Here is a 26,222-nt window from a genome sequence, read left to right as displayed (position 1 = left end):
CCCATGTGTCCTAGTATTTCTGTCACTTGCCTCTCCTTCGCCTCCAGCCCTCCGGCAGAGCACACTGTGGTCAGGCCGGGCCCTGGGGGTACCCGGGGTAACTAGGGAGGCGGGGGGTTATGGGTCAGAAAGCAGAGCTTCTCCTGAGATGCAGAGGCATCGTGGTTTGAAATGAAAGGAATTCTAGACTACCAGACAGACCCGCATTGAAATAGAAGAATGAGGTGGAGATCAGCACCACCTTGTCACGTAGGGGTGGCTCCCAGTGCATTCCCACGGTCTCTAATCTTTGGTTCCGTGACAGAAAGTGGTTATCGCGTCCGTAAGTGCTGTCAGACCAAGGGCGCAGGAGGCCCGTGCTTTCACCCGCCAGTAGCAGGGCCCCAGGAGGCGGGATCTTGGCCCTGGCTTCTCGGCATCATATTTGGACACAATAAGTTGGAGCTGGAGCTTGCACTGGCTGCAGACCAGAGATCTAAGGGTCAAGGGACCTTAAAGGCCACAGGCCACCATTGTGAGATTCCTGCCGGCTTACTACAGCCGGTGAAATTAAAGTCATTCACTTAAGCCTGTGAGGAACCGAGGCTGACCTGAGAACAGTAACACGGTGTGAGGATTCTGTTTCATGGCAAGGAGGCTGATGCCTTTATCTCTCTGGAACACATAATAGGAACGGGGTCAGAGAAGCTGCAAGTGGTCCAGTTGATTCTGGAAAACTGAGGATGTGCCCTCAGTCTAAAGTGGAGGGTGAGGGGACGTGCTGCTGTGGAGAGAGAGCCCAGTCCAAGCTCGGGGTCTCAGCCATGCGGGGGCTTTGGACACGTGACAAGGCGGCCTCAGGAGGAGGTGGGCCAGCTCACCTCCGGGTGCCGTCTAACTAACCCCGGGGACTCTGTGACCTCAACCCAGTCGGGGCAGATGACGAGGAAGCCTTACTCCAATGAGGCTTTGCTGTGTTCGCCATCTTTGATCACTGGATCTCAGCAGACTTGGTGTAGATGTGGCCTAAAGAGCGACCACTGGGCAGGAGGCACGTAGTGCCTGGTGAGAAGTCCTTGCAGTAGACCCCCACCCCCCAAAAGCAGAGGGAGAGAGGAAGAAAGGCAGCTAACACAATGGAGCCCCATCAACAGGGCACCCCCCACCCATGGACTTGGCAGGTGTTTGCATAATCACTGCTCTGCACTGGGTGCTGGGGATTCGGTGAAGAATGGCCCCTGTCCTCATGGGGCTTGGATTGTGTGGGGTGAGAAAGGTTGAAGCACGCTCAGTGACATAGTGACATTCAAGATGCCATGAGACCTCATGATGAGGGGGGCGCAGAGAGGTCTAGATGAAGGAGGAAAAAGAACATTCCGTACAAAAGCGTCAAGATGTGAAGCCATCTGGCCCCCTGTGGGGCATGGAGAGAGGCCAGTGTGGTGGGAAAACAGAAACTGAGGGATGAATGAGTCTTCAGCATTACACTTGGAGAGGGTGGGTGGGGCAGGGTCCTAGCAAGCTTCGCAGGCCAGAGTCGGGGATTGATTTCTAGCTTAGCGAGAAGAGGGGAGCTGTGTACGGGCATTAAGTAAGGCGGTGACGTGACCCAGAATGTGTTTTTAAAAACACTGCAGTGGCCACAGTGGCCAAGAGAGGAGAGAGAGAAATGGAGAAGGGCGTGGTATTCCTGGTTTTCAGATAAATTCACTAGATCAAAAGACACCTTAATGAAAGTGAAATAAAGCCACTCTCCAGAAGATATTCACAATATATATATACTGCCAAATGGTTATTTTCAAGAATATATAGAAACTATATAATTTATGTCAGAGGAAAAGCACAAACAACCCAACAGAAAGAAAAGTGTGTACCTGACGTGAGCCAGCGTTTTGAGAAGGGGTGCGTGACCACCTGAAGAGGTATAGTTTGAGATCAGAAGAAACACACATCCAGACTGGAGTAAGATATAGCTTGATACCCATAAGTGTAGGAAAAGTTTTTACAGCTGTTCATGGCAGGTGGTGGAGAAGATGAGCAATTGCAGGACCTTCCACAAGTCAGAGCCACTCTGGAGGCCACGGGCAGTAATTCCTGAAACTCACATACCATAGAGCTCACCCAGATCCTCGCAGGTCAGTCCCCAAGAGGAACACTTGCACTTGGACATCGGGGACATTTACAGGACTGTTCCCGGCTACAGTGCCCACGTGACAAGAACCTGACAGCCACAGAGACGCCCACCAGCATGTGAGGGTGTAGATAAGCCACGGTGTGGTCAAGACCACAGAACAGTAGAAGGCAACATAACATTAAGTTAAAAACTCCCCGAACACCATCCATATCATTATACTCTTTTCATACATTTTGTAGGAATATATCAGATGCGGTAAACTACACAAAGACACAGCAGGGAAGTAATGGTGTGGAAGTCAGGTGGCAGTTACCTGATTGGAGGGAAGCTGGGGGACAGGGGCCCACAGGTCTGTCTGGGCCCTGAAGCCCGTGCAGGGGGCTTCTTCACAGCACAGGTGTGGTTACAGAATTAAAAGTAATTAATTAAGGGATGCCTGGGTAGCTCAGTGGGTTAGGCATTTGACTCTTGATTTCTGCCCAGGTCATGATCACGTGGTTTGTGAGTTTGAGCCCCACATCGGGCTCTGTACTGACAGTGCAGAGCCTGCTTGGGTTTCTCTCCCTCCCTCTCTCTCTCTCTCTCTCTCTCTCTCTCTCTCTCTCTGTCTCTACTCCTCCCTTGCTCATGCTCTCTCTCTCTCTTAAAATAAATAAACTTAAAAAGATAAAGTAATGAAATGAATAAACATAATGGAGGGCCACGTATTGACCAGCAAAGTGGACGTGTCCGAGCCTAAGGATTATGATTAATTCTGTCCACCTGGGGTCCTTAAAAAGGAAGGACAGGAGGAAAGGAAGCGGGGGGGAAAAGGGAGGTAGAGGGGGAGAAAAAGGTACGGTAACTAGCCCGGAGCTCACCTGCCTGCCTGGGGCGGAGCAGATCTCCCACCGTCCTCTCTCCTGGGCGGGTGAGGACCAGGCTCGCCCACCACACCACGCCCCTGCTGCCGTGACGGACTCTCGGAGGAGAGGGGGGAAACGGGTGATAACGCTCTCCCAGCAGCTCCCCCGTCATGGGGCTCTTTCCCCCGGAACTGGGCCTGTCCTGAACTGTGCGTAGCTGGAAAAGGAAGAGGTGGGACCCCGTGTCCCATCCACAGTGCTCCTTGCGATGCCCCAGAGGTGAAGGCTGCAGGCGTGGGTGCCAAGGGAGGTCACGGTGTTTGCCGACGGGAAGAAGGAGATGGGTCGTGGCTGCCTCCAAAGAGGACACCAAGGCGCCCGGAGCATGGGGGGAGTGGAGAGGAGAGTGGCTGGAGGTTCCGGGGGGCTGGATTGGGTGGGCAGCAGGCAGAAGAAAGGGACGTTTAAAGGGACAGGAGGGGAGAGAAGTCAGGAGTGAGGCGCCCACCCCCAGCGGAGGCTGTGATGTGCAGGGGGAAGAAACATCTGCTCCGTTGCCTTAGAGCCTCGGTCTTTCCATCGTGTTGTGTGTTGTTAAGACTTGGTCCCAGATGTCAGCCCAGTCCCCATTCTGTCTCCACTCCCAGAAATGAAAATACCCTTTTCTCTTCTTGCAAAGGATGCATGGCTCTGTTTGACCAACTCCTCAATATGCCTTGACCCTTGGGAAAAATGCCTTACTATTAATAGCACTTACAAACACACCTCGCTGTCCTTCCCTGAGCCGGATGGATCGGCGTTAAGACTTCCATGTCTTAAAGAGAGTGATCAGATTTTACTAGTAGGGGTGATGGCAACAAAGGACAATATGTCTGGGTCCAGTCCCTGCACCAGTGACTTGAACTCCAAGGGAAGGGAGCCCCACGGAGGGGCTTCGAGTTCCCAGAAGGTGACACGTCCTGCTTAGATCACTTCCCATCAGTGGCAGTCCGCAGTGGCTAGATCCCTTGCTGATACGTGAAACTTAACAACCCGGGAGTTTTGAAACCAGTCTGGACCTCTGGGAAAGGACAGAGGCACCAATGAGCATGGTCTTCATTATTCATAATGGTTACGTGTGGTGAATGGGGGGCAGGGAGGGGGGACCCTGTGCCTAGAGAAGGGTCACTGAATGCACTGAGCAAACGCCAGTGGGCCCAAGATCCGGACTCCAGTTCTGGCTAAGCCTAGAGAGGCCAATTGTCCTGAGCTTGAGCTGTTTCAGGGGTCAGTGGACTGTGTTTCTTGGACCAGTTTTGTAGATCAAGTTTTAGTAGCCACACCTGTATGTCCGCACCTGCATTTTTTTTTTTTTTTACGTTTTTAATGTTTTAGTTATTTTGGAGACAGAGAGAGACAGAGCATGAGAGGGGGAGGGGCAGAGAGAGAGACAGACACACGCACACAGAATCTGAAGCAGGCTCCAGGCTCTGAGCTAGCTGTCAGCACAGAGCCCGACGTGGGGCCCGAACCCACGAACTGTGAGATCATGACCTGAGCCAAACCTGAGATCATGGACTGAGCCGCCCAGGTGCCCCTATTTATTTTTTTAATCTAAAAGAAATTAAGCTTTGCTGGTATCCACTGATTAGTAGTACTTACATTCACACATATACATGTTATATACAAATTAACTTTTGGTTACTGTGTGTCAGTGAATGTTCTGAGAGTGTTACAGGAATGAACTCAATAGCAGGAAGGTGCTGTTAGCTCCATGTTACAGATGAGGAGACGGAAGCACAGAGGGGTTAGGTAACCAGCCAAAGGTCACACAGCTAGTAAGTCGCAGATCAGAGTTTGCACTCAGTGGGTCCAGCTTCTGAGTTGCTCTGCTACTTGTCCTCTCATGTACATATGTGTATCAACTATAGAGGCTCAAAACCTTTTCTTTTTTAAACCAATGAGAGTGTAGGATGAGTTAGGTGAGGATGGTCTCAAAGAGGCTGCTTAGGATCAGCGTTCTGCATTAGCTGCTGGTTTGGGCAGATGTCTCTTTCTGTGGGACTTTGGGTTGCTGAAGACTGACGGCCCCTCCCAGCTCCTGACTTGTCCTCCCCCCCCGCCCACAGCCCACCCAGAGAGAGCAGCCCTGCTGTTCGTGTCCAGTGTCTGCATCGGGCTGGCACTCACGCTGTGCGCCCTGGTCATCAGGGTGTCCTGCACCAAGGACTTCAGGGAGCTGCAGCTGGTGAGGGAGCACCTCGTGCCAGGAAGTGACAAGGCCGAGGAAGACAGTGAAGATGAAGAGGAGGAGGAGGGCTCTTCAGGCTCTGATTTCCCAGGGGAACTGTCTGGGTTTTGTAGGACTTCCTATCCTGTCTACAGTTCCATAGAGGCTGCAGAGCTGGCTGAAAGGATTGAGCGCAGGGAGCAAATCATCCAGGAAATATGGATGAACAGTGGTTTGGACACCTCACTCCCAAGAAATATGAGCCAGTTCTACTAAAAGAGAGATGCATCTTCATGCGATCACACTTTCTGAAGAGGGAAGGATCCAAAATGCCCCTCCGGTTCTATTTCACTTGTACCTTCTATGAAGGAGAATTTATCACGTCATCCAACACCGGTGAAGCCAGAAGCTATTAAAGGGACATTTCAGACTGTTTACGGCACATTCAAAATAAATTAGGAGGGAAGTCTTTGTTTTCTTTATTTATTTAAAATCTTTTTTTTAATTTGTTTTAATGTTTATTTATTTTTGCGTATGAGTGGGGGAGGGGCAGAGAGTGAGGGAGATACAGAATCCAAAGCAGGCTCCAGGCTCTGAGCTGTCGGCACAGAGCCCGAGGCAGGGCTCGAACTCACGAGAGAACCGTGAGATCATGACCTGAGCTGAAATCATGATGCTCAACCGACTGAGCCCCCCATGCGCCCCTTGAAGTCATGTTTATACATTAACATAGAATGCACATTTATTGAGCGCTTATAATGCCAGGCTGTGTTGTAGCTGCTTTTCATATATTGTCATTAATTCCTCCCAACAACCTCATGAGGTAGTGCCATCATCCCCATTTACAGATGAATTAACAGGAGGTCCCTTGTATTAAAAAAAATTGTATCAATATACAGGGCAGCGAGCTTGAACCCATCTACTATGTAGTGGATTTTAATCACTAAAATTATTGGTTTAGAACAGGGATCAGCAAAATTTTTCTTAAAGGGCAAGATAATATTTTAGGCATTGGGGGTCATGCCATGACTGCTTACTTCTGCCATTGTCGCTCACAGGTAGCGGTACATAGCTAATACACAATGGGTGAATGTAGCCGTGTCTCAATAAAACTTTATTTATAGACACTGAAATTTTGATTTCATTTTCACATGTCACATGTTATTCTTTGGTTTTTTTCTCAACACTTAAAAATGTAAATACCTTCCTTAGCTCACAGGTGTACAAAAACAGGTCACAGGCATTTATCTGATTTTGTAAGTAGTGTGTGGTCCACAAGACCTAAAATATTTACTCTCTTGCCCTTTATTTTTTTTAATGTTTATTTTTAAGAGATGAGATGGAAAGAGAGAACGAATGGGGGGAGGGACAGAGAGAGAGGGAGACCCAGAATCCCAAGCAGGCTCCAAGCTCTGAGCTGTCAGCACAGAGCCCAACTCAGAGCTGGAACTCACGAACCACAAGATCGTGACCTGAGCTAAAGTCAGAGGCTTAACCAACTGAGCCACCCAGGTGCCCCTACCTTCTTGCCCTTTACAGAAAAATTTGCCAACTCCTGATTTAGAAGTTAAATTGCAGAGCTTCTAGTACTAAAAGTGATCATCCAGATTTCTCAGCAGTCCTTGGGGCAAGGATCAAAAGGAGTTACCTTTCAAATCATTGCAGAGGAGCAGAAGGGAAAAAAAGGTAAGGAAACAGATTCCTAATGGGAGAATTGGTGAGAGGTTTTATTTAGACAGCTCCCTCTGGTGGACAGGAGGCTTATAGCTATGGTGTAGAATAAGAGTTTATTATTTATTTATTATCTAATTTATTTGAGAGTGTGTGTGTGTGTGAGTAAGGAAGAGGAGCAGAAGGAGAGAGAGCAACAATCCCAAGCAGGCTCCACGCCCAGCATGGAGCCCAATGCAAGGTCTGATCCCACTGCTCTGGGGTCATGACCTGAGCCAAAATCAAGAATAGGACGCTCAATTGACTGAACCACTCAGTCAATTGAGTCAGGCACTCCCAATTTCTTTTTTCTTTTTTTGTCCCAGTGGGACTTAGAGTACAAAAATGATGGTGTTATATCCATCTCATATGTCTGCTATGAACGAGCTTTCTGCCATCAACCCAGCAAGCAGGCAAAAGTAGTTAAGGAAGCTGAAGACTGATAGGTTAAGTATCAGGGTCAATTCACATGGTAGAAGGTGCTAGAGTGGACTTAGTTGTGAGGTGATCAGGAACTACTAGCTGTCCCTTCAGGGACCCAAACAAAGCTGGATATGGAGAAGGTATTTCTCTCTCAGTCCCCCCAGGACCCAAGAGGAAAGGGCCCATCCAAGGAATGCAGGAAAGGGTGTGTGTGTGTGTGTGTGTGTGTGTGTGTGTGTGTGTGAGAGATTCAATTTGTCTTAGTTCATTTGAGCTGCTATAACAAAAATGCCACAGAGTAAGTGGCTTAAAAACAATCAACATTTATTTCTCACAGCTTGGAAGGCTTGAAGTCCAAGATCAAGGTGCCGGTAGTTCTGGTGTCTGGTGGAAGCTGGCTTCCTAGCTCACAGACACCTTCCCGCTGTGGCCTCACATGGCAGAGGAGGAGAGGGAGCTCCCGGAAGCCTGTTTTATAAGAGCCCAGATCCCATTCATAAGGGCTCCACCCTCGTACCTTAAGTACCTCCCGAAACCCCACCTCCAAATATCATCCCCTTAGGCATTAGGATTCGACATACAAATTTTGGGAGGACACAAACATCTAGTCTACAGCAGAGCTGAAATTCCCATAAAGTAAAATTAACCATGTTAAACTTCGTGATGCGCCACCAACACCTCTAGTTCCAAAACAGTTTCAACACCTGAAAATAAAATCTCTTTCCTTAAGCAGGCGCCTCCCATTCCTCCCACCCACCCACCCAGACCCCCAGCAACTACCAATCGGCCTTTAGCATGGATTTACCTATTCTGGACGGTTCATATAAATGGAATCACACAGTAGGTAGTCTTTTGTGACTGGCTTCTTTCATGTAGCATAATGTCTTCCGGTTCCCCCATGTCGTAGCACGTGTTAGGACTTCATTCCTTTTTGTGGACGAATAATGTCCCATTGCAAGGGTAGACCACATGCTGCTCATTCAGTCATCTGTCAGTGGACATCTGGGTCTGTTTCCACTTTTGGCTGCTGTGAATACGCTGCTGTAAACATTGGGTGAAGCGTTTTAACAACAGTGCCACTGTCCACAAAATGGCGACCGCAGACTTGCTGAGAAATCCTATGGCTTCCACTCAACAGAGGAAAAGGGAACGGAAGGTGAGTCAGAGTGACGCCCCTCCTTCACCCCCTCTTCCTGCCAATTTCAGAGTGAGCTCCTCTTACACTGACCCCTGAGAAGGTGGGCGGATAGGGATTGGTCAAGAGAGGTGTCTATATGGACAAGCTTGGGGTGGTCTGGGCAGAGGCTGAAATGCCTCAGGACCTCCAGGTAGCCGAATCGTCCATAATGCAGGCCCCCGGGACAGGCTGGCGGGGCTGGGAATGACATCTTTTAAATCTGTCATTAGAGATAAATTTCTTCTGGGTCATGGCAGAGAATGACATGAACACACGGCTCCATTGTCTAACTTTTTCACGAGGGTCCTGTTCTAATCAAAGAGAAGTCTTGTCCTTTCATTTCTGCGAGCCCAGCAAGGAGCACTTGGGTATTGTCCGGCTCCCAGAGCCGCCTGTCCCCCATTGTCTCCATGTCTAGCTCCCAAGCAGCATGTCGTCTCCCTGGCTCCATGAGCATAAATACTGTCCCTCTGCTGACTGTCGTCTTGGGGCCGAAGAGAACTGGACGTCTCCACTTTACCACTTGGCCCACACTGACCTCCGTCATAAAGCTTTTGTTGAGGGTCACAGTGGGTTTTCCCTTCTCGGAATCTTCCCAACCCCTAATCCCCAAGCACGTGCACACACCGCCCCCCCAGAACCCCCAAAAAGCCACATGGAGGACAGGCCCCGCCCCGCGAGGGCCTGTCTTTGGCCCGTGCAAACATAAGGAGCTGTTTATTTGCATTTTCTGAGCCTCAAAGAAGAGTGCCACATTCTTCTCAGGGACAGAGCCGGAGGGGTCCTGCTGAGAATGAGTTTAGATGGTCCAAACCCCAGGAGGAGGGGGACCAGACCAGATTCGGAGGAAGGGCTGCTCAGGGTGTGTGGCCGCAGGAAGCCCCCCGGGGTGGACATCTCCCCAGGCAGGTGGGGCCCACACAGCCGGGGCTCCTCCTCCACTCTGTGCATCTCTGAGCGACAGACACCCCTCCGTTTCTGAGCTGCGGGGTCCCGAAGTCCTGCTCAAGAAGAAGCCAGGCCTCCGAGGGAGGTTTGCACGGGTCACCACCTCAGGTCCCTTCTGCAAACACCATCTCCCCAGACACGAGCTAGAAAAGGCCCGTCCGTGATCCCAGAGCTGAGTGTTAGTGGCACTGCAGGTGCCTCACAGACACCGCGGTTCGGGGCCACCTCGGGGAGGAGCAGCACACCCCCTGGGCCGAGCCAGTGCTGGGAAGCCCCAGAAGCTTCCACAAATGTGGAGTGCATGATGCCCAGACCCCTTGACAGGGGGGTGCCCGCCGGGATGGCTTGAAGGGGGCCGCCATCAGCCCACGCTGTCCTTTTCTGCAGAGAACCTTCTTTCATCACTTCTGTCTTAGTCCCCTCGGAAGGCTACGACAGGATGCCCCGGCCTGGGCAGCTTATACACAACAGGAATCTGTTTCTCACAGTTCTGGAGCCTGAGACCCAGGCTCTGGGGGCCCCCATCCTGGTTCACGGCCGCACCTTCTCGTGGTGACAGGGGCACGGGGGAGCTCTGTGGAACCTCCTTCCTAGGGGCGCTAATCCCATTTGGGGGGCTCTGTCTTCATGGCCTAATCCCACCGTATCTGAGGGTTGGGATCTCCGCATGTGAATTCTGGGGGGACACGGTCATTCCGAGCAGAGCCATTTTCTTACACAAATTTCTCCTGCGAGCACTCCTTCAGGAAACCTCTTGTGCCAGAGTCGCCGTCTCAGGAAACGGCCCTGCCACCCAGGGTGGGGGGCCGAGGACCTGGGAGCGTGGGCCAGTTCCTGTCAGCCCACGCTGCTGGCACACTGTCACAGGAAACTGCAGTGGAGGCCAGACCCAAAGGATCGCCAGGTTCCCTTCCCACCGTCGAGTGACGCCAGGAACGAGTCTGGTAAGTCTCAGAAGACAGGTCCCCCTTTCACTCTGCCCCCTGCCCTGCTCTGTGGTCCCACAGGTCCTGCTCCAGGTTACTTGAGGCTGAGTCCTCCCCAGCGGGGGTGGGGGTGGCGGGAGCAGAAGGGGTGCTCAGCCCACTGTCTCCCCCAGGGGCTGCAGCCCGCCCTACACCCCGCAGCCCACACCACCTCATGGGGAGTTCCCGAGAAGCACCCCCATCCTAAAGCTTTCACCCCACTCCGTGCCCCCACCCCAGACGCTGAGACACGGAGGCCTGTCCCCGACTCAGTTTCCCCTCACTGCCCTGTTGCCGCCCAGCTTCTACTCCGATTCGTCCTAGTTTGATCTCAGGTTGATCTCTGTGCGTCTCAGTTTCCCCATCTGTAACATGGGCATATTTACAAGACCTCCTTCCTAGGGGAGCTGAGGGTGATCGTGCTTCACACCCAGCACGATCACCAGTAAAGGCAAGTTTTCATCATCAGTTATCCCTCCTCCTGAGCGACAGCATGGCCCAGGCCGTGTCCCTTTACAGGGGGTCTGACAGAATTCAAGGGCAAAGGAAGAAAAGCTGAGGGAGAGGACGAGGCAGCCCCTTTCTGCCCTGCTGCCCAGAAGGCTTTGTGGAGGACGGGCCAGCTGTCTGCAGGCCTCCGGGGAAAGTGTCAAGGTTGGACTTCCCTCGGATTCTTCAGTCAAGTCCATTGTGAAGCCTCCCCCGCATGGACTTAAAAGGCCATGCCCAGTTCTGGGAGCACAGTTACGAACCCGGAACTATGGTCATTTTGTTTTAAGAAGTCCATTGTAAGCCTGACCACCAGTGCAAAGCTGGCCAAAGTCCATCCCAAGACTGGACGGGAGCCCGGGAGATTAAATCCTAAATAAACACTCCATCTAAATGCCTTGTCAGTTGGGAGCCACGCTGGCCTAGAGTTGGAAATGAGGCAAGAAAGGGCAATGATAACATCAGCCACACAAGGGAGAATTCAGGAAGCCAGCGAATAGCCCAAGGTCACTACCTCCTTTTTAGGAATTTCAAATCCACAGGCACCCCCTCTGTGGGGTGCGGGCTCCCCGGGGAATGAGTGAGACCGGTCTAATCTCAGACGAGGACAATCCTAAGGCTGTGCTGTCCAGTGCCACACGTGGTTATCGGAATCTAAATTTAAATCGGTTGATTCGATTGAAAAGTCAGCTTTTCAGTCACACCGGCCATATTGCCACTGCTCACGAGCCACGTGGCCAGTGACTACAGTTGTGGACAGTGTGGGCGGTTCTGCTGAGCGGTGCTGGGCTGATGGATTAAATCAGACACACAGACACAAGCGCAACTCACTGCCGTGAATGGAATGGGTGTCCCCCAGAGGCCTCACCACCCGGAGGTGGGATCAGGTCGGATCCCAGGCACAAGGATGTGGGACCCGGGTACTCCTACCCCGCCTCTGCTCACCTTCCAGGGGATGCCCCCAGGGGTCCCTGGTCTCCAGTCCCGAGGCCACTGTCGCCCTGGTGTGCCTCGGTGGATGCATGGACCCGCAGCCCGAGCTGCAGCCCAACCTTTGTGGGTTATGACCCCTTGCAGGACCACGGCCTCAGGAGCCGTGCCCACCTCTCCTGCCCTGGCCACTTATCCTGCGACAGCTCCTGCCACCGGCACATCTGGGCACCCCCATGGCTGCTAATTCTCTTCCTTTGGGAAGGGAGAGTTGGCCCCTTCCTCCTGATCCAGAGACTATGGGCACCCCCAGGAACAGTCCCGAGAGCCTTGGGTCAGGCTTTCACACACCAGGAGCCTGTCCCTCCCTCCCCAGGCCACTCTGCTGGGTCACCACGACCAAGCGCCCTTCCCTCCCTCCTCCTCTTCCCTTTCAGTATCTCCCATCTCTGCTGACCCCGGGAGCAGAGTCCGCTCTTCCCTTTTCTCCTTTGGATCTTCTGGCTTCACCAGATAAGGGAGGGGAGAATGACAGTATATGGTCAAACTAGGTGGCCTGGAGCACAGAGAGGATGGGGGAGGTGCCCAGCCTGATCCTCAACGAATAAGCAGAATTTTATTGATTGATTTATTGATTGATTTTATAAATGTTTTTAAATTATTAAAGTATTTTTTCAATGTTTATTTTTGAGAGAGAGAGAGAGAGAGAGAGAGCGAGCGCTGGAGCATGAGTAGGGGAGGGGTAGTGAGAGAGGAAGACACAGAAGCACAGCAGGCTCCAGGCTCTGAGCTGTCAGCACAGAGCCCAACGCAGGGCCCGAACCCACGAACCAAGAGATGATGACCTGAGCTGAAGTTGGACGCTTAACCAACTGAGTCACCCAGGCGGCCCCTTAGTGTATTTTTTAAAAACCTTTATTTATTTGAGAGAGAGAGAGAGAGAGAGAGAGAGCAGGGGAGGGGCAGACAGAGAGGAACACAGAGGATCCAAAGCAGGCTTTGTACTGAGAGCAGCAAGCCCGACATGGTGCTTGAACTCATGAACCGTGAGATCATGACCTGAGCCGAAGTCAGACGCTCACCCGACTGAGCCACCCAGGCGCCCCAGAATGAGCGGAATGTTAAAAGGTGAATCAAAGTGTGGAAAACTGAAGTGCAGAAATGAGGAGCAGGTGATAGACCAGGAGGCGGAAGCCGGAAGGTCATGTTCAGGAACGGGGAACAGCCAGAGTGGGGGTGGGGCGCCCCGTGGGAAAACAGGACAGGGTGCAGGACACCAGGAGGCGGGTCTGTGCTCCAGGCCGAGGGGCTTTTCCGACCCCTGGAAGTAAGATGGCTTTACCCTCTGGGGGCAACATCCTCCCACCTCCCAGAGCAGGTGAGGGACTCGTCTCTTCTACCCTCAGCCAGCAGAGCCTGGCCTCCAACATTGGCCTTCTGACTCTTGGAATAGTAATTGCTCCCAATTTTACTGCTCACTCTCCAGTTACTCTTGGTATCTCGGAAAATACCAAATTACAGCTTTGTTCTGTTGGAGAAGTTGAAATCCTCACGCTTAAAAAGCTATTCTTTAAGCACTGACTCAGGTGGGTGCTTGAAGACGTAACCAATCCCATCAAGGGCTCGGCAAGTTATTCTAGCCAAGGCTGTCTTTGAAAGGTTCCCAGTCTCTGCCTGAACATTTGCTCACAGCCTGATTGCATTTCAGGCCGCGCCAACAGAAAATCCAATCGGGAATTTATCTTGAGGTGAAAATGCCGCCTTCCTGCTTTTAAGCAGACTCTCTGGGATATCGTGAGCTCAGCCCGCAGCCCAGGGCAGAACAAAGAGAGGAAAGTTGGTCACTTCCGATTGGGGGGTACATATTCATTCCCTGTACTTTCTCCGTTCCAACGCATGACTCTATGGATTGAGTCCTTTCAAGAAAAGAAAAATAGACCTTGTCATTTCCTATTGTTCCAGAGACAGAATCCAGCCTGGGAAAGATTAAGGCAAGAGGAAAGGGCCTCGTGTCCAGATGACGAAAAAGCAATGTGACCTGGAAAATGCTCGATTAGTTTCTGAGGAAGGGAGGGAGCTGCAATTAGAGGCATGTGTAAAATCGTGACATTACCTCACTGGGAGAGAAAAAGGAAAGCGCTCCCAACGGGCTAACAATGAGCTAGGAGGAGAGTGTGTTACTAATATATGAAGAATGTGCAGACACAGTTAGTTACCTCCTAGCTTCGAGTTCTCGAACTTCCTTCCTTAGAACCTGACCTCTGACTGGAGAGCCTCCGGACCCAGGGAGAGTGAGGCGTGTGCTGCCAGTGGAGGGGGTGGGGGCGTCTCAGGAACAAGCCGGGCTTGTCTCCACGGGGCCTCCCGTGACATCAGTCTTGCCAGTGCCACTCCGTTCACGCATGAGGAAGACTTCTGTGCTTATCGAAGATGTCTTGGGAAGAATTCCAGCTGTTCTGGAAAAAAAAATAATAAAGATGCCTTGTATCGTGTTTTCAAATGAAGTTGATAGATCTCTATGTACTGACGTGAAAACTTCTGGAAGTCTTATTATTAAGTGAAAAGTGCAAATTGTAAACTAATACATACGTTGTGATTCCATTCAGGTGAAAGAAAAAGACTCAAAATAAAACTTTTTCTGTATATGTAAAATCTCTAGGTCTGTTCGCCACAGTGGCAAGGTTTGAGAGAAGAAATCACACACCATACAGCCAGATATTAAAATATCATTCATTGGGGCGCCTGGGTGGCTCTGTCGGTTGAGTGTCCGGCTTCGGCTCAGGTCATGATCTCACGGTTTGTGGGTTCGAGCCCCGCATCGGGCTCTGTGCTGACAGCTAGCCCAGAGCCTGGAGCCGGTCTTCTTCTCTCTCTCTGATCCTCCCCTGCTCATGTTTTCTCTCTCTATCTCTATCTATCTCAAAAAATAAATTGAAAAAATATTTAAAATATTAAAAAAGTATTATTCATCAAGCCAAAAAAGGAAAAAGTACATAAAATATGTTCTCTCTTCTACCTGAACAAATATACCTTTATAAGAACCGGGAAGAGCAGATTCAAACTTAAAACAGTCAGACTTCAGTGTCTGCACTATGTAGGAGGAGGTGGGGAGAGGGCTCAGCCTTTGGCCCCTGGCCCACCTTCTCTTCACACCCCACCTCTGTCCCTCTCTGCGAGGGGCGCACATACTTACAGTGGATGACACAGTTCATGTATCCATGCTCCGTCCCTCCCATCCCACCAGACAGCCACCACCCCCTCAATGCAGCATGGGACCGTGGTGCACGCCCCGGCATCGAGGGCAGACCTTGTAAGAGAGCCCTGCTGGTCCTGGGAGCCATGTTGTGTCCCGGAACGGTGGTTAACCATCTCCCCTTCACATAATCAAAACAATTTTTAATAATCTTAAATCGTCTTACACGTAGCTAACTCTTTCTCCAAAAGGAAGAATAAATAGGACCAGAAGCAAAATCCAATGAAGAGGTCATTGTATCACAGCTGATGCTCCTCAAAGTCTGCCAGTCGGGAAGCAGAACCCCGAGTTCAGATTCCACCACCACCCCTCATTAGCTATGGACCTTGGGCAATTTAGTGGCCTCACCACCCTCAGTTTCCCCATCTGTAAAGTGGAGACAATGTATACACATACCTCTTAGGGTTACTGGGAAGTAGCTGTCAGTGGGGAGCTGCTGAAATTCAACAGAAGTCAGGGAAGGAAAATGGGTCTTCAAAGAAGCAAAGGACATGGTCAAAGACAAAAAGAATAGAAGGTTATTGGAACATTTTTAAACAGGGAGTTTCTCACCAGTAGTAAGATCACAAAGGCATTTCTAGGCTGAGACATTCAGAACACTTTCGTGAAGCATTCTTGGATGCCCTGTTCATGGCAGCCCGTCTCTGGTTCTGTTTGGGCGTCGCCCATCCTGCACTGACACAAATCCACACCTGTCCTTGAAGCCCGTCTGAGACACTTCTCCGTGAACATTTCCACGTTCCCCCGGCTGGAATATGAGATGCATCCTTCAAATTCTGACATTATTTTTCCCCTACCTATTTCTTGGCCAGGTACCAAGTTAGGCACTTGGAATATAAAGAATAAGACACATCCCTTGCCATCAATGAATGCAACATGGCGTTTGAAAACCACGTGATAGAAAAATAACAGCAATATAGCGAACCTTATTGGGTACGTACTCTGTGCCGTGCACTGAGCTCAGCGTCCTACAACGTTATTCACCGTTGGCGCCATCCAGGCTTGGGCTTTTTGTGGAATTTTTAAATTACTAATTCAATCACTTTACTTGTAATAGGTCTATTCAGATCTTCTATTTCTTTTTAAGTCAGTTTTGGTGGTATGCGTCTTTGTTTCATCCAAGTTACCTAGTTCTGTTATGGTTGCAGTTTGCGTCATGTATCTTTTCTTCATCTTTTATTTTTAACCTATTTGTATCGGTCAATAAAACATGTCTCCTGGAGATAACATATAATTAGATCATAGTTTTCTTTTTATTCTAGTCAGTCAATCTCTGCCTTTCGGTTAAATAGTTTAATTCATTCCCATTTCATGTTATTAATATGGTGGTTGGATGACTGCCATTTTGCTTTCTGTTTTCTCTGTAGCTTATAACTACTTTCTCTTTCTATCCCTCCTTTCCCACCTCTTCCTGTCTTACGTGGGTATAGTTTTCATTTCCTTAATGAATTTAACTTTTTTTTAGGTGTGGGTTTCTGTTTTTCTTTTTTAATGATTTCCCTAGTTCTTGCAATATACATCTTATCAGAATTTGTACTAACTTCATTCTGGTTAGTTATGGAAAAAAACTTAGCCACATTCCTTACTCCCTTTCTGTGCTATTGTTGTTACCTATGTTATATCTACACACACCCAACTACACACTATAAGTGTATGTTATGTTATAAACCCAACCATACAGTATTATAGTCATTGCTTTATAATCTATTATAAGACTATTACGTCTTTTTAAAAAGCTAACAGAATAAAGGAGAACACAAATATATTTATCAAGGTTGTTTATCTTAACCTTCTTAATTCTCATTTTTGATTCAAGTGACAATCTGAAGTCACTTCCTTATTCCAAATATAGCTTCATTCCCATCCTTGTCTTTTGTGTTCCTATCTACTTCTTTGCCCAACATTTGGGCATCAAGGGGCTGAATCCTCAGAGGGCACTAACCACACGGCAGTGACCTCACAGATGTGGTCCTTCCCCAGCGCTCTGCTGGTCAGAGTCAAGGCTCAGGTAGAATTCAGCGTCTCACCCAGCCCAGTCAACTTAATGGTTGCTACCAAAGGAAAGAAGGAAAGAAAATGAAAATGTCTCTAATCTCTTCTACAAAGAAAGTTAGAAATCAACAGGCCTATCAGTGTTTGTTCAGCCCATCACATGCAGCGTTTGCAAGTGTGAACTTCCTCTTCTCTCTCCTTGTTCTCTGCTCATCCCAAAGCACCGGATTCCAGAAGCATGTGTCTGTATTTACAATGTTTCTCACATAGCGAGTCCTGAGGAACCTGGCAAGGAGAGAGACAGAAAAGACCAAGAATATTGCTGCTTTCTTGTAAGGGAGTTGTTGCTTGTGGAAATCATACATGGATGGACCCACCATCTGGCTACAATGGTTAATGAAAATATCGACTTCCTGTGCTTTGCACTAGAATTATCGTAATTATCTCATATTGGTAAGAAAGGCGATCAGAGTTACAGGATGTCTTCGATTAATAAAAAAATATGGCAAATAAATAGATTATTCCTAACGCTGTTGGACAAACACTTTCAGACCATGGGGTCTGTAGACAAGAGGGGAAAGTAATAGAAAGGGTCTTGGTGGTAAAGAAGTGGCGCACCCCTGACTGGTGTGGGTAAGTTGCACCCCTGCACCCCGCCTCTGTATCCCCTCCGCGACCACCTCTCTCCTCTCACCTCGGGGACTGAAGCATACTTCCGTGTCGGTTTACACCAAGAGACTTCATCATGGCCACACTTGGATGGGGAAGGACCTGCCTGCCCAGATTCTGTGACAAGCTCCCACTCCACAGAAGGTGCTGTTCCCACTGTCCTCCCGGACCCAGGACGGGGGTGGCCTCTTTCTCTCCTTCTTCCAGTGTCTGAGGCTGTGTCCGTCCAGCCGTCTGTCACTTCCTTCTGCAGATCTCCAGCGAGCGGGACGTTGTGCGGGGCACTGAGGAAAGCCCTGGGAACAGTGGTGAACCAAGCGCGGGGCCTGCCTTCGGGGACTTCCTGCTCTGGTTGGGGAGACAGACACGGAACGGATGCCGTAAAAACTACAACTACCAGTTGTGACCCACGCCTGACCCTTCCACGCGAATTAGTTAAGGGAGCCCGGCCCACGGCCCACTCTGACCTTCAGCTCTTCCTCCGCAGGAGGGAAGGCCTGGCTTATGCAGAGGTCAGAGTCAGAGCCCCGGGGTTCTGGTCTGGGGGTGGTTTTCCTCTCAAAAAAAGTGGCCGTGGTGTCACAGAGTCCACACTCGGGCTGCAGGTGCCCTGGGGACAGCCCGCCCTTCTACAAGCCCAGCAGGACGACACTGATTACTGGCTCCGGATCCTGGCAGGGAGGGAGTGGGGCCGGCACTGCAGTGGGATTAGAGCTGGAGCCAGGGGAGAGGAGGTGGGACCCCAGCTCTGCCAGCAGCCCAGCAAGTGGGGTTGCCCAGGGTCCTTTCACACGGGGGCCTCAGGATGTCATCCTGGGGGCTGGTCCCCTCACCTGCAACGCTTGGCTTTTCGTTACACATCAGATCAACTTAGGAAGGGCTGGGAGTTGGCAGTCTGCCTCCCACTTCCATTTCCCCCCCCCATCCGTGCATGCTCAGCTCCTGAGCGTTCAAGGACAGCCTGGCACTCCCACGGCCTGCCCTGAGTTAGGCTCCAGTGCGGATTCGAACCAGGAGTGGCGGAGACCTCAAACTTATGTGCCCTCCTTCCAGAGGAGAGCTGGCCCGGACCCCCGTTGGCCCACCGTGGGGCTCACTCCCCAGAAGTTGCCTTATAGAAGCAAAGGAGAAGCCTCTGGTCCTCCACAGTCTGGGAAGGCCACAGCAGAGCCAGGGGACAGGCCTGTGGAAGGCTGTCATGGGCCAGCCGGGAATGGAGACAGGCAGGTCCTGTGTCCCCCAAATACTCCTGTGCACGGCCACTCAGAAGTGACTCCCCAGTTTGGCTCTCCCCACCTGCGGCTCCCTTTGTCCACACCCCCCTCACCCTCTCACAGCCCTGTGTGCAGGCCGCAAGGCCACCCACTGTGGGTCAGAGTGCGAAGTCCCTAGAGGGTGACAGGAAGGAGGGGAAGGAGATGAAGGCTTTCGGGAGGGTCAGGGGTCTCAGGAGGTGTGAGGCTGAGTCATCATGATCTGCTTGGCTTCTCACCCTTTGCCTTTCCCAGGCCAAGGATCCCCAGAGCCCAGGGACCAGGCCAGGCCCTCGGCGAAGGCCATCAAGGCTCAATGATGCTGGTTCAAGACGTCTAGCAGGATAGATTCCAACACTCACCCAAGAGTCACTGAATCCAAATCGGGGTACAGGGCTCAGGAATCTACATTTTTTTAATAAAAATTGCTTTTGTTGTTTATTTATTTTTGAGAGAGAGAGAGCACGAGCCGGGGAAGGGCAGAGAGAGAGGGAGACACAGAATCCAAAGCAGGTTCCAGGCTCTGAGCTGTCAGTACAGAACCCAACGCAGGGCTCGAACTCACAATCGGTGAGATCGTGACTTGAGTTGAAGTCGGACGCTTAACCAATGAGCCACTCAGGCGCCCCAAGGAATCTGCATTCCCAACAAGAGATTCCTCTGGCAGGTGGCTGAGGGCCTGGGGCTCACCCTGGGCTCCCTGGCCCCCATCAACTACCTGCTCATCTCTCAGAACCCAACTTGCACATCCGGTTTGGGTTTGCTCTGTACAGCATCCCTTCCCTTTGCCCAAACCCATTGCTGCCCGTTCTCCTCCTGGACTCTCTACCCCGCCATGTGCCCAGGCATCATCAGCCATCTCCCCTGCCCTCTGACCTCCTGTTGGGCTCAGGTAGTGAGCAGACCCCCAACGGGAGATGGGGGAGAAGAAGCAGAGGGAGGTCAGGTGTTAATTCTGTCACCTTGACTGGCCATGACCCCCAACCACAGGTCCCTGCCCCTCTCAAGGTAGCCACCTCTGAACCTCACTTTCTTTCTGGGCCCATCAGTCAAGTTCAACTGTCAGGCCCGACACCAGCTCCCGTTGTTAAAGCCCAGGCAGTGCATTGTGCCCTGAGGTCCCCTCCCTGCTGCTCACTCCTTTGTAAATCAGCCCTTCTGAAGTGTCCCTGTTTCAGGGCTTCCTGTGGGGGCCCCACTGTCACAGTGCCTGAGGACTCATCCCTGCCCAGTGCCCACTTGGCATGACTGAGGTTTTGCTGGGTTCCTCCTTCAACACCAGGACGAGGGTTACCCCAAGAGGGAGTAAATAGCTCCTTAAATTCTGCTCCCTGGGTCTTACCCTAGCCTTAGCCTAGCTTTCCTTCCCTGTGCCCGCTGCGCAGGGCCCTCCCCCCAGTTCCTGAGGACTGACAGCTCATCTTTGTGAGGCCTGGATTTCCCGGCCTCGTCTCTTGAGGCCCTGTCCTGAGCGTCTGTGTCTCCAGCCATCGGTGGCTGCGTGTTCCTGCCACCAGCTTAATGAAATGTGTACCTTTTTAGGACTTCTTATCCTGGGGTTTATGAACTCTTAGGAGTCCAGTGATGCTCTTTCCAGAGGTCCACAAACCCCCGGAACTCCAAGCAAAAGTCAGTGGATATGCAAATGTGCATCTTTCTGGCTTTCTCATAGGTTTGAAATAAGGATCAAAGGAGATCATAGACATGGCCTCTTTTGTGACTGACAAGGGTTGTGACACTTGCTACATGCTCTCCAGAGATGAGATGTTATCATCACAGCAGGTTGGGAGAAGTTAACGCACGTCTCTCTGCGTCAATGGTGTTTGCGAAACTCCTCTTGGGGAGAGCCCCGAGATTGGTCCAGCACGTAAGTGGGCACAGGGCCATGGCTGTGGTCGTTAGGATAAGGCTGAACTCTGGCATCGAGGAGGCCACACAGAACAGGCCAGCGGTACAGGTGTGAGTCTGCGTAGGGAATGGTTTCTGGAAGAGAGAGTGTACATGGGTGCGGGTTGGAGAAAAGGAAGGACAGACCCCGAAGGCCAATGATGTGACTATAAGAGCGTATTTGCTGTTGTCCAGAAAGGAGCCATAAAACAAAGTATAAACCCTTTCGGTGAGGGCCTTTGGGTTCATCAGTCATGATTGGCATCAAGCAGTCCTCGGGACTTCTCCACTTTAGAGAGACAGCACCTCTTAGGATTTGGTAATCAGACAAATAGTCTCCCCACTCCACTCATGTCCACCCGGAACCTCAGAGTGTGATCTCATGTGGGAATGGGGGCTTTGCGGGTACAGTCTGTTAAGATGAGGTCACACTGGATTAGGGTGGGCTCTAAATCCAATGACTGGTGTCCATAGAAGAAGAGGGGAGACACACAGAAGCGCTCAGGGGGAAGAAGGCCATGTGGAGACAGAGGCAGACATGGAAGCCTGCAGTTACAAGCCAAGAAATAACCAAGAAGCAAGGAAGGATCCACCCCGTCAGCCTTGGGAGGGACGGTCACCCTGGCAGCACCTGATTTCAGACTTCTGGCCCCTAGAACAGCGATGGAATGGTTTCCGTTGCGTTAAGCCCTCCAGTGTGTGCTAATGTGTGCAGCTACAGGAGACTGATACAGATTCTAAGGCAGAGCCCGGGAGCTGAAGTAGACGAGGCCTAGACCAGTCACCAGGGTCCCAGCAGGAAGTAGGCGAGACAACTCCAGGCAGTTTACGTACGAAGGGTGAGCTGCTGAGCCCTGTTCTGTGCCAGGCACCACGCTGGGTTGGGGAGGGGGGCGGTGAGGGGAGGCAGGGGGTGCTGGTAAATATACTGGCAGTAACGGGGGGAGAAAAAAGTCCTGATTTCTAGCATTTATTGGGGAGACTAAGTGACTCAGTGGGTTGTGTTCATCTTCTGCTCAGGTCATGATTTCACAGCTTGTGAGATTGAGCCCCAAATCAGGCTCTGTGCTGACAGCTTGGAGCCTGGAGCTGCTTCAGATTCTGTGTCTCCCTCTCCCTCTCTGCCCCTACCCTGCTCACACTCTGCTCTCTCTCAAAAATAAATGAACATAGTATTTGTCAATCTCCGTGGCATAAAAACTCCTTCTAGGGCCAACGCAGGCTGCCAATGTGATGTCAGTGCCTCGGAGTTGGGAAGAGACGCGCCACCCATCACACCCTGTTAGAGTGCCCCCCTCCTGGGCTGAGCAGATTTAATAACCTCAAGGGTGTGGTTGATAGTAGCATGAGGTGAAATAACTAGGAAGTGATAGTTTTGAGAAGTCACCACCTTTGTGTCTAAAATCATCTATTTCATAGTTAGCTTCTGTGATATAATTCTTCACAGTAGCTTACAAAAGTCCTGCATGTTTAGCAGTCAGCCCTCACAAGCTGGCGCCAGCACAGAGCAGTGGAGAAGACGGACTCCGTGAACATGACCACCACCTCGTGGGGCTTGCCATGTGGTGACCTGGCCCCAGCGGACGCTTGGGAAGGTTTCCGGCGGGGAACCTCCATCTCTGATGGCTGCGCGAGCCGCCCGGAGGAAGTGAGGTCCCCGGAGCGACCTCGGGAGTCAGCTCTCAACTAGACCCGGGCAGCAGAGCCGGGGAAGGGTGTTCTGGTAGCTACGCCAGCCCCCATCAGCTATGTCTGTGGGCCCTGCGACCAGCACCCGCTGATCCACGGGTCGCTGGAGCTGGCACAAGGGACGGGGGGAAGTGGGAGTGGCACAGTCTCCAAGGTCACTGTCCAGGAGATACCAGCCTGGACTTATATGTGGAATAGGGACGCAGGTAGAAGGGGATGGAGACGCCCTTTAAGGTGATGGCTGGTGGCAGTCAACATTGACCTGCCCCAAGCTCTGCCTTGGGGAAGGATTCCATGGAGACATTTGTTGTTATTGCAGAGGGGGTGGAGGGGGGGGACAGTGAAGGCTGTGCCGAGCCCTAGCCTTGCCTCCTGACATCTCTTTCTCCCCCCGGGGTGTGCACACACACGTCTCTTTGCACCGAACAAGAGCCACTCATTAGGGGTTCTTTGCATCAAGAAGCAGGCCAGCGCTAGGCATGGTAACATGAGGAAGGCAAAGTCCCTGCCTTCCAGTGGTTTACAGTCTCGTGAGAAACCCACGGTCATCCACGGCCACCTGTGTCTAGTTCTGAGGCTGATCTAAGCCTTAGTTGTCACACAGCTCTGTCCTGGTCCCCGCTCTCTGTGCTCTCAGTCCTGAAGGTGACAGGTGCTTCTCAGTTAGCTGCAAACGGGCTGGGACCTAAGGGGTTGTTTCTGGAACCTCTAAAATCCCTGCGGTTCGCGTTGCATACAGTCCTCCATGCAGATGCGCTATGACATCGAATTGATAGGACATCGGGTCACCTGGGCCGGGCCGTACGAGCACCCCTCATATCTGTAGTACTCTGAACTACGGAGACCCACCACCCCCGCTCCTTGCCAAGGACCAAGGGGTCTTCTGTAAGGCAGGACTCTCAGTGCTAGAATCGGGGTGCAGGCTGGGGACCGGGATGGGGGGTCACCTGCATTTCCACCCCTTCCGACTGCACAGCAGTGAATCCGAGTCCACACGGAGAGAAATCTCACATTGGATTGAATCCCACTGGGTTCCAAATTTCGCTCTCGTAAAATCCGTGTCCCCGAGAAATATTATAGTGTTCGCTCCTTTTCATTTTATAAGACATGTTGAAAAATAGCCATTCATTTCTAAATCCCTCTTTTCAGTCACTTTTAATATTCTCTTTAAAAGAAAGAAAGCGAAAAGGCTTTGGGGGCCTAAAACTTCACATACTTGGCCTAAGCCCAAAGGTGAATATTGATTTCAACAAAATTCATTCAAGGTCTTGAAAGTCAAGTGTGTGAATGTAAAATATACCTTTTGAGCCTCAGATAATGCCCTTTTCTCCTCTTGGTTGGCTGAACCACCAAATGTCAGGTTGACATATTCAGTGCTCCCAGGAATGTGACTCTAGAAAAAAACAGAAGGTGGTGTTTATGGAGCCAGCAGGCTCCTCGGGCTCTGTTGAGGCTGTCACAGGTGGGTCAGCCAAACTGGGGTTCCGAGAGGGTCCGGTCTGTCGCCTGTCCCTGGGGAGGTCCCCATCTTAGCCCATGAGACTCTTCTTGTCCACAGGGGTCTGTTGAAACTCTCCTGAGCAGGCATGGAGCTCCTGCTCTGATTCCAACACATGGGTGTGTCTGGATCTCACACGGGGTGGCTTCATGGGGTGGGGGTGGGGAGGATCTGTCAGCACCTTCACATTCCAGCCGCGTCACGGCTGAGACAGAACGCCGTGCCCTTCCTCTCACAGAGGTTACCCTGAGTGGGGCTGCAGAAACTGTGCTTTTCATTTGCAGGACAAACGTGTGTGTGTGTGTGTGTGCACGTGTGTGAGTGCATGCACCTGTGTGTGGCTGTGTGCATGTGTGTGCACATGTGTGAGCCCATGCACCTGTGTGTGGCCATGTGCATGTACATGTGTGTGTGCATGTGTATGAGCGCATGCACCTGTGTGTGACTGTGTGCATGCACGTGTCGGCAACTATCACCTCCTTCAATCCTTAAATCCATGTGGTGGAGTGGCAGGGCGTGAGGTGTGGTCTCCACGTTGCAGGTTGGCATCTGTACGTGAGAATCAAAGCCAGCTAGTGTGGGGGTAGGTAGGTAGGGTGAGCGCTGGCTTCACTTGGCCGAGGCACAAATCCCGTCCCTGCCGCTTAGTAGCTGTGTGAACGTGGATGTCTTTCTCTGAGCCTCTGGGAGGCGGCCCTCGCGGTGGGCACACCGTGGAAGCTGTGGCAAGAGGTAACTGAGGTCGGGGCAGGGGGCAAAGTGCTCCTAGGCGCCCAGATGTCCTAGCGCTTGGCAAACGGTAGCCAGGGTTCACCAGGTTGTTTTGGCCCCGACAGGTGCACCCCTGCCCCCCTCCCTCTCTGCTTGTTGAAAACTCTGGATTCTTTGGTGGAGAAGATGGAATGTTCTCCTTTCTCTGCTCAATCTTTCTGTTTACAGCCAGTAGCTTGTGCACACAGAGTTCAAAGGAAATTTGTCTATCTTTTTTAAAAAAGTTTTTTAATGTTTTATTTATTTTTGAGAGAGAAAGAGGGGGGGGGGAGTATGAGCGGGGCAGGGGAAGGGGCAGAGAGAGAGAGCAGACACAGAATCCGAAGCAGGCTTCCAGGCTGTCAGCACAGAGCCTCTGATGCAGGGCTCAAACTTGTGAACCGTGAGATCATGCCTGAGCTGAAGTCAGACGCCTAACTGAGCCACCCAGGCACCCAGGAAACTTGTCTTTAATGCAAAGGGAAACCGTGAGGGAGGCTGAGGATGGAAGGCAACCTTGGCTTGCATCCTGGCCAGACCCTCGCTCAGGAGCCCTCCCTGCCACCTGGGGGGTTTCCTGGAGAAAACCCAGCTCATCTCACCTTGTGCCCCCAGACTGGTTCCCTCCTGGTCGGTGCCAGAGCCTGTCCACCATCCCCAAGGCCACACCCCATCACCTCCCGGTCTGCATAGCTCCACAGGGGCAAGAGAGACACCTGACGTGGAGGAGACCACGGATAATGTCTTCTTAAAATCCTGTATTCTGGGAAGCCTGGGTAGCTCTGTCGGTTAAGTGTCTGACTTCAGCTCAGGTCATGATCTCACGGTTTGTGAGTTTGAGCCCCGAGTCCAGCTCTGTGCGGACAGCTCAGGGTCTGGAGCTGCTTCTATGTGTTCCTCTCTCCACCCTTCCCTCACTCATACTCTGTTTCTCTCTCTCTCTCTCTCAAAAATAAATAGATGTTAAAAAACTAAAAATAAAATAAATAAAGTAAAATCCTGTGTTATGAGGTCATCTAAGAAAACAGTGAAGCTAACATATTTGTGTATAGAAAAAAAGCATTTAATAGGATGTGCTGGGTTGTGTAATTCTTACATATAAAAATGTAAATACTGACCTGGTAGCATGATTCACAACAGCCAAAGGGCAGAAGTAACCCAAGTGTCCGTCGACAGGTGAGCAGATGGACAAAATGTGGTACATGCATGCGATGGAATATGATTCAGCCCTAAAAAGGAAGGGAATCCTGACGTGCGACAACATGGACGAACCTTGAGGACATTACACCGAGTGAAATAAACCAGTCAGTACACTTAACACGACTGAACCGTGTGCTTAGAAATGGTTAAGATGGTACATTTTACACAATGTGTGTTTTACCGCAATTCAAAACCTACATACAGAGTTCATCCTTACACAGT

General features: G+C 51.2%; 1 protein-coding gene across 4 annotated transcripts in view; it reads left to right on the top strand.

Annotated features, from left to right (window-relative positions):
- The window catches only part of EVA1C (eva-1 homolog C), a 75,841-nt gene extending 70,188 nt beyond the window's left edge, over positions 1 to 5,653 (top strand). For all 4 annotated transcript variants that reach the window (XM_029939060.1, XM_029939063.1, XM_029939062.1 and 1 more), the window contains one exon: positions 5,067 to 5,653. In XM_029939060.1, the coding sequence (XP_029794920.1) occupies positions 5,067 to 5,443 (377 nt within the window). In that variant the 3' untranslated portion in view covers positions 5,444 to 5,653. The remainder of the gene's footprint in view (positions 1 to 5,066) is intronic.
- The last annotated feature ends 20,569 nt before the right edge of the window (positions 5,654 to 26,222 follow it).

This window comes from Suricata suricatta, chromosome 5 (genome assembly GCF_006229205.1).
Source record: "Suricata suricatta isolate VVHF042 chromosome 5, meerkat_22Aug2017_6uvM2_HiC, whole genome shotgun sequence".
Lineage (NCBI taxonomy): Eukaryota > Metazoa > Chordata > Mammalia > Carnivora > Herpestidae > Suricata > Suricata suricatta.
This window is presented reverse-complemented; position numbering and strand designations above follow the sequence as displayed.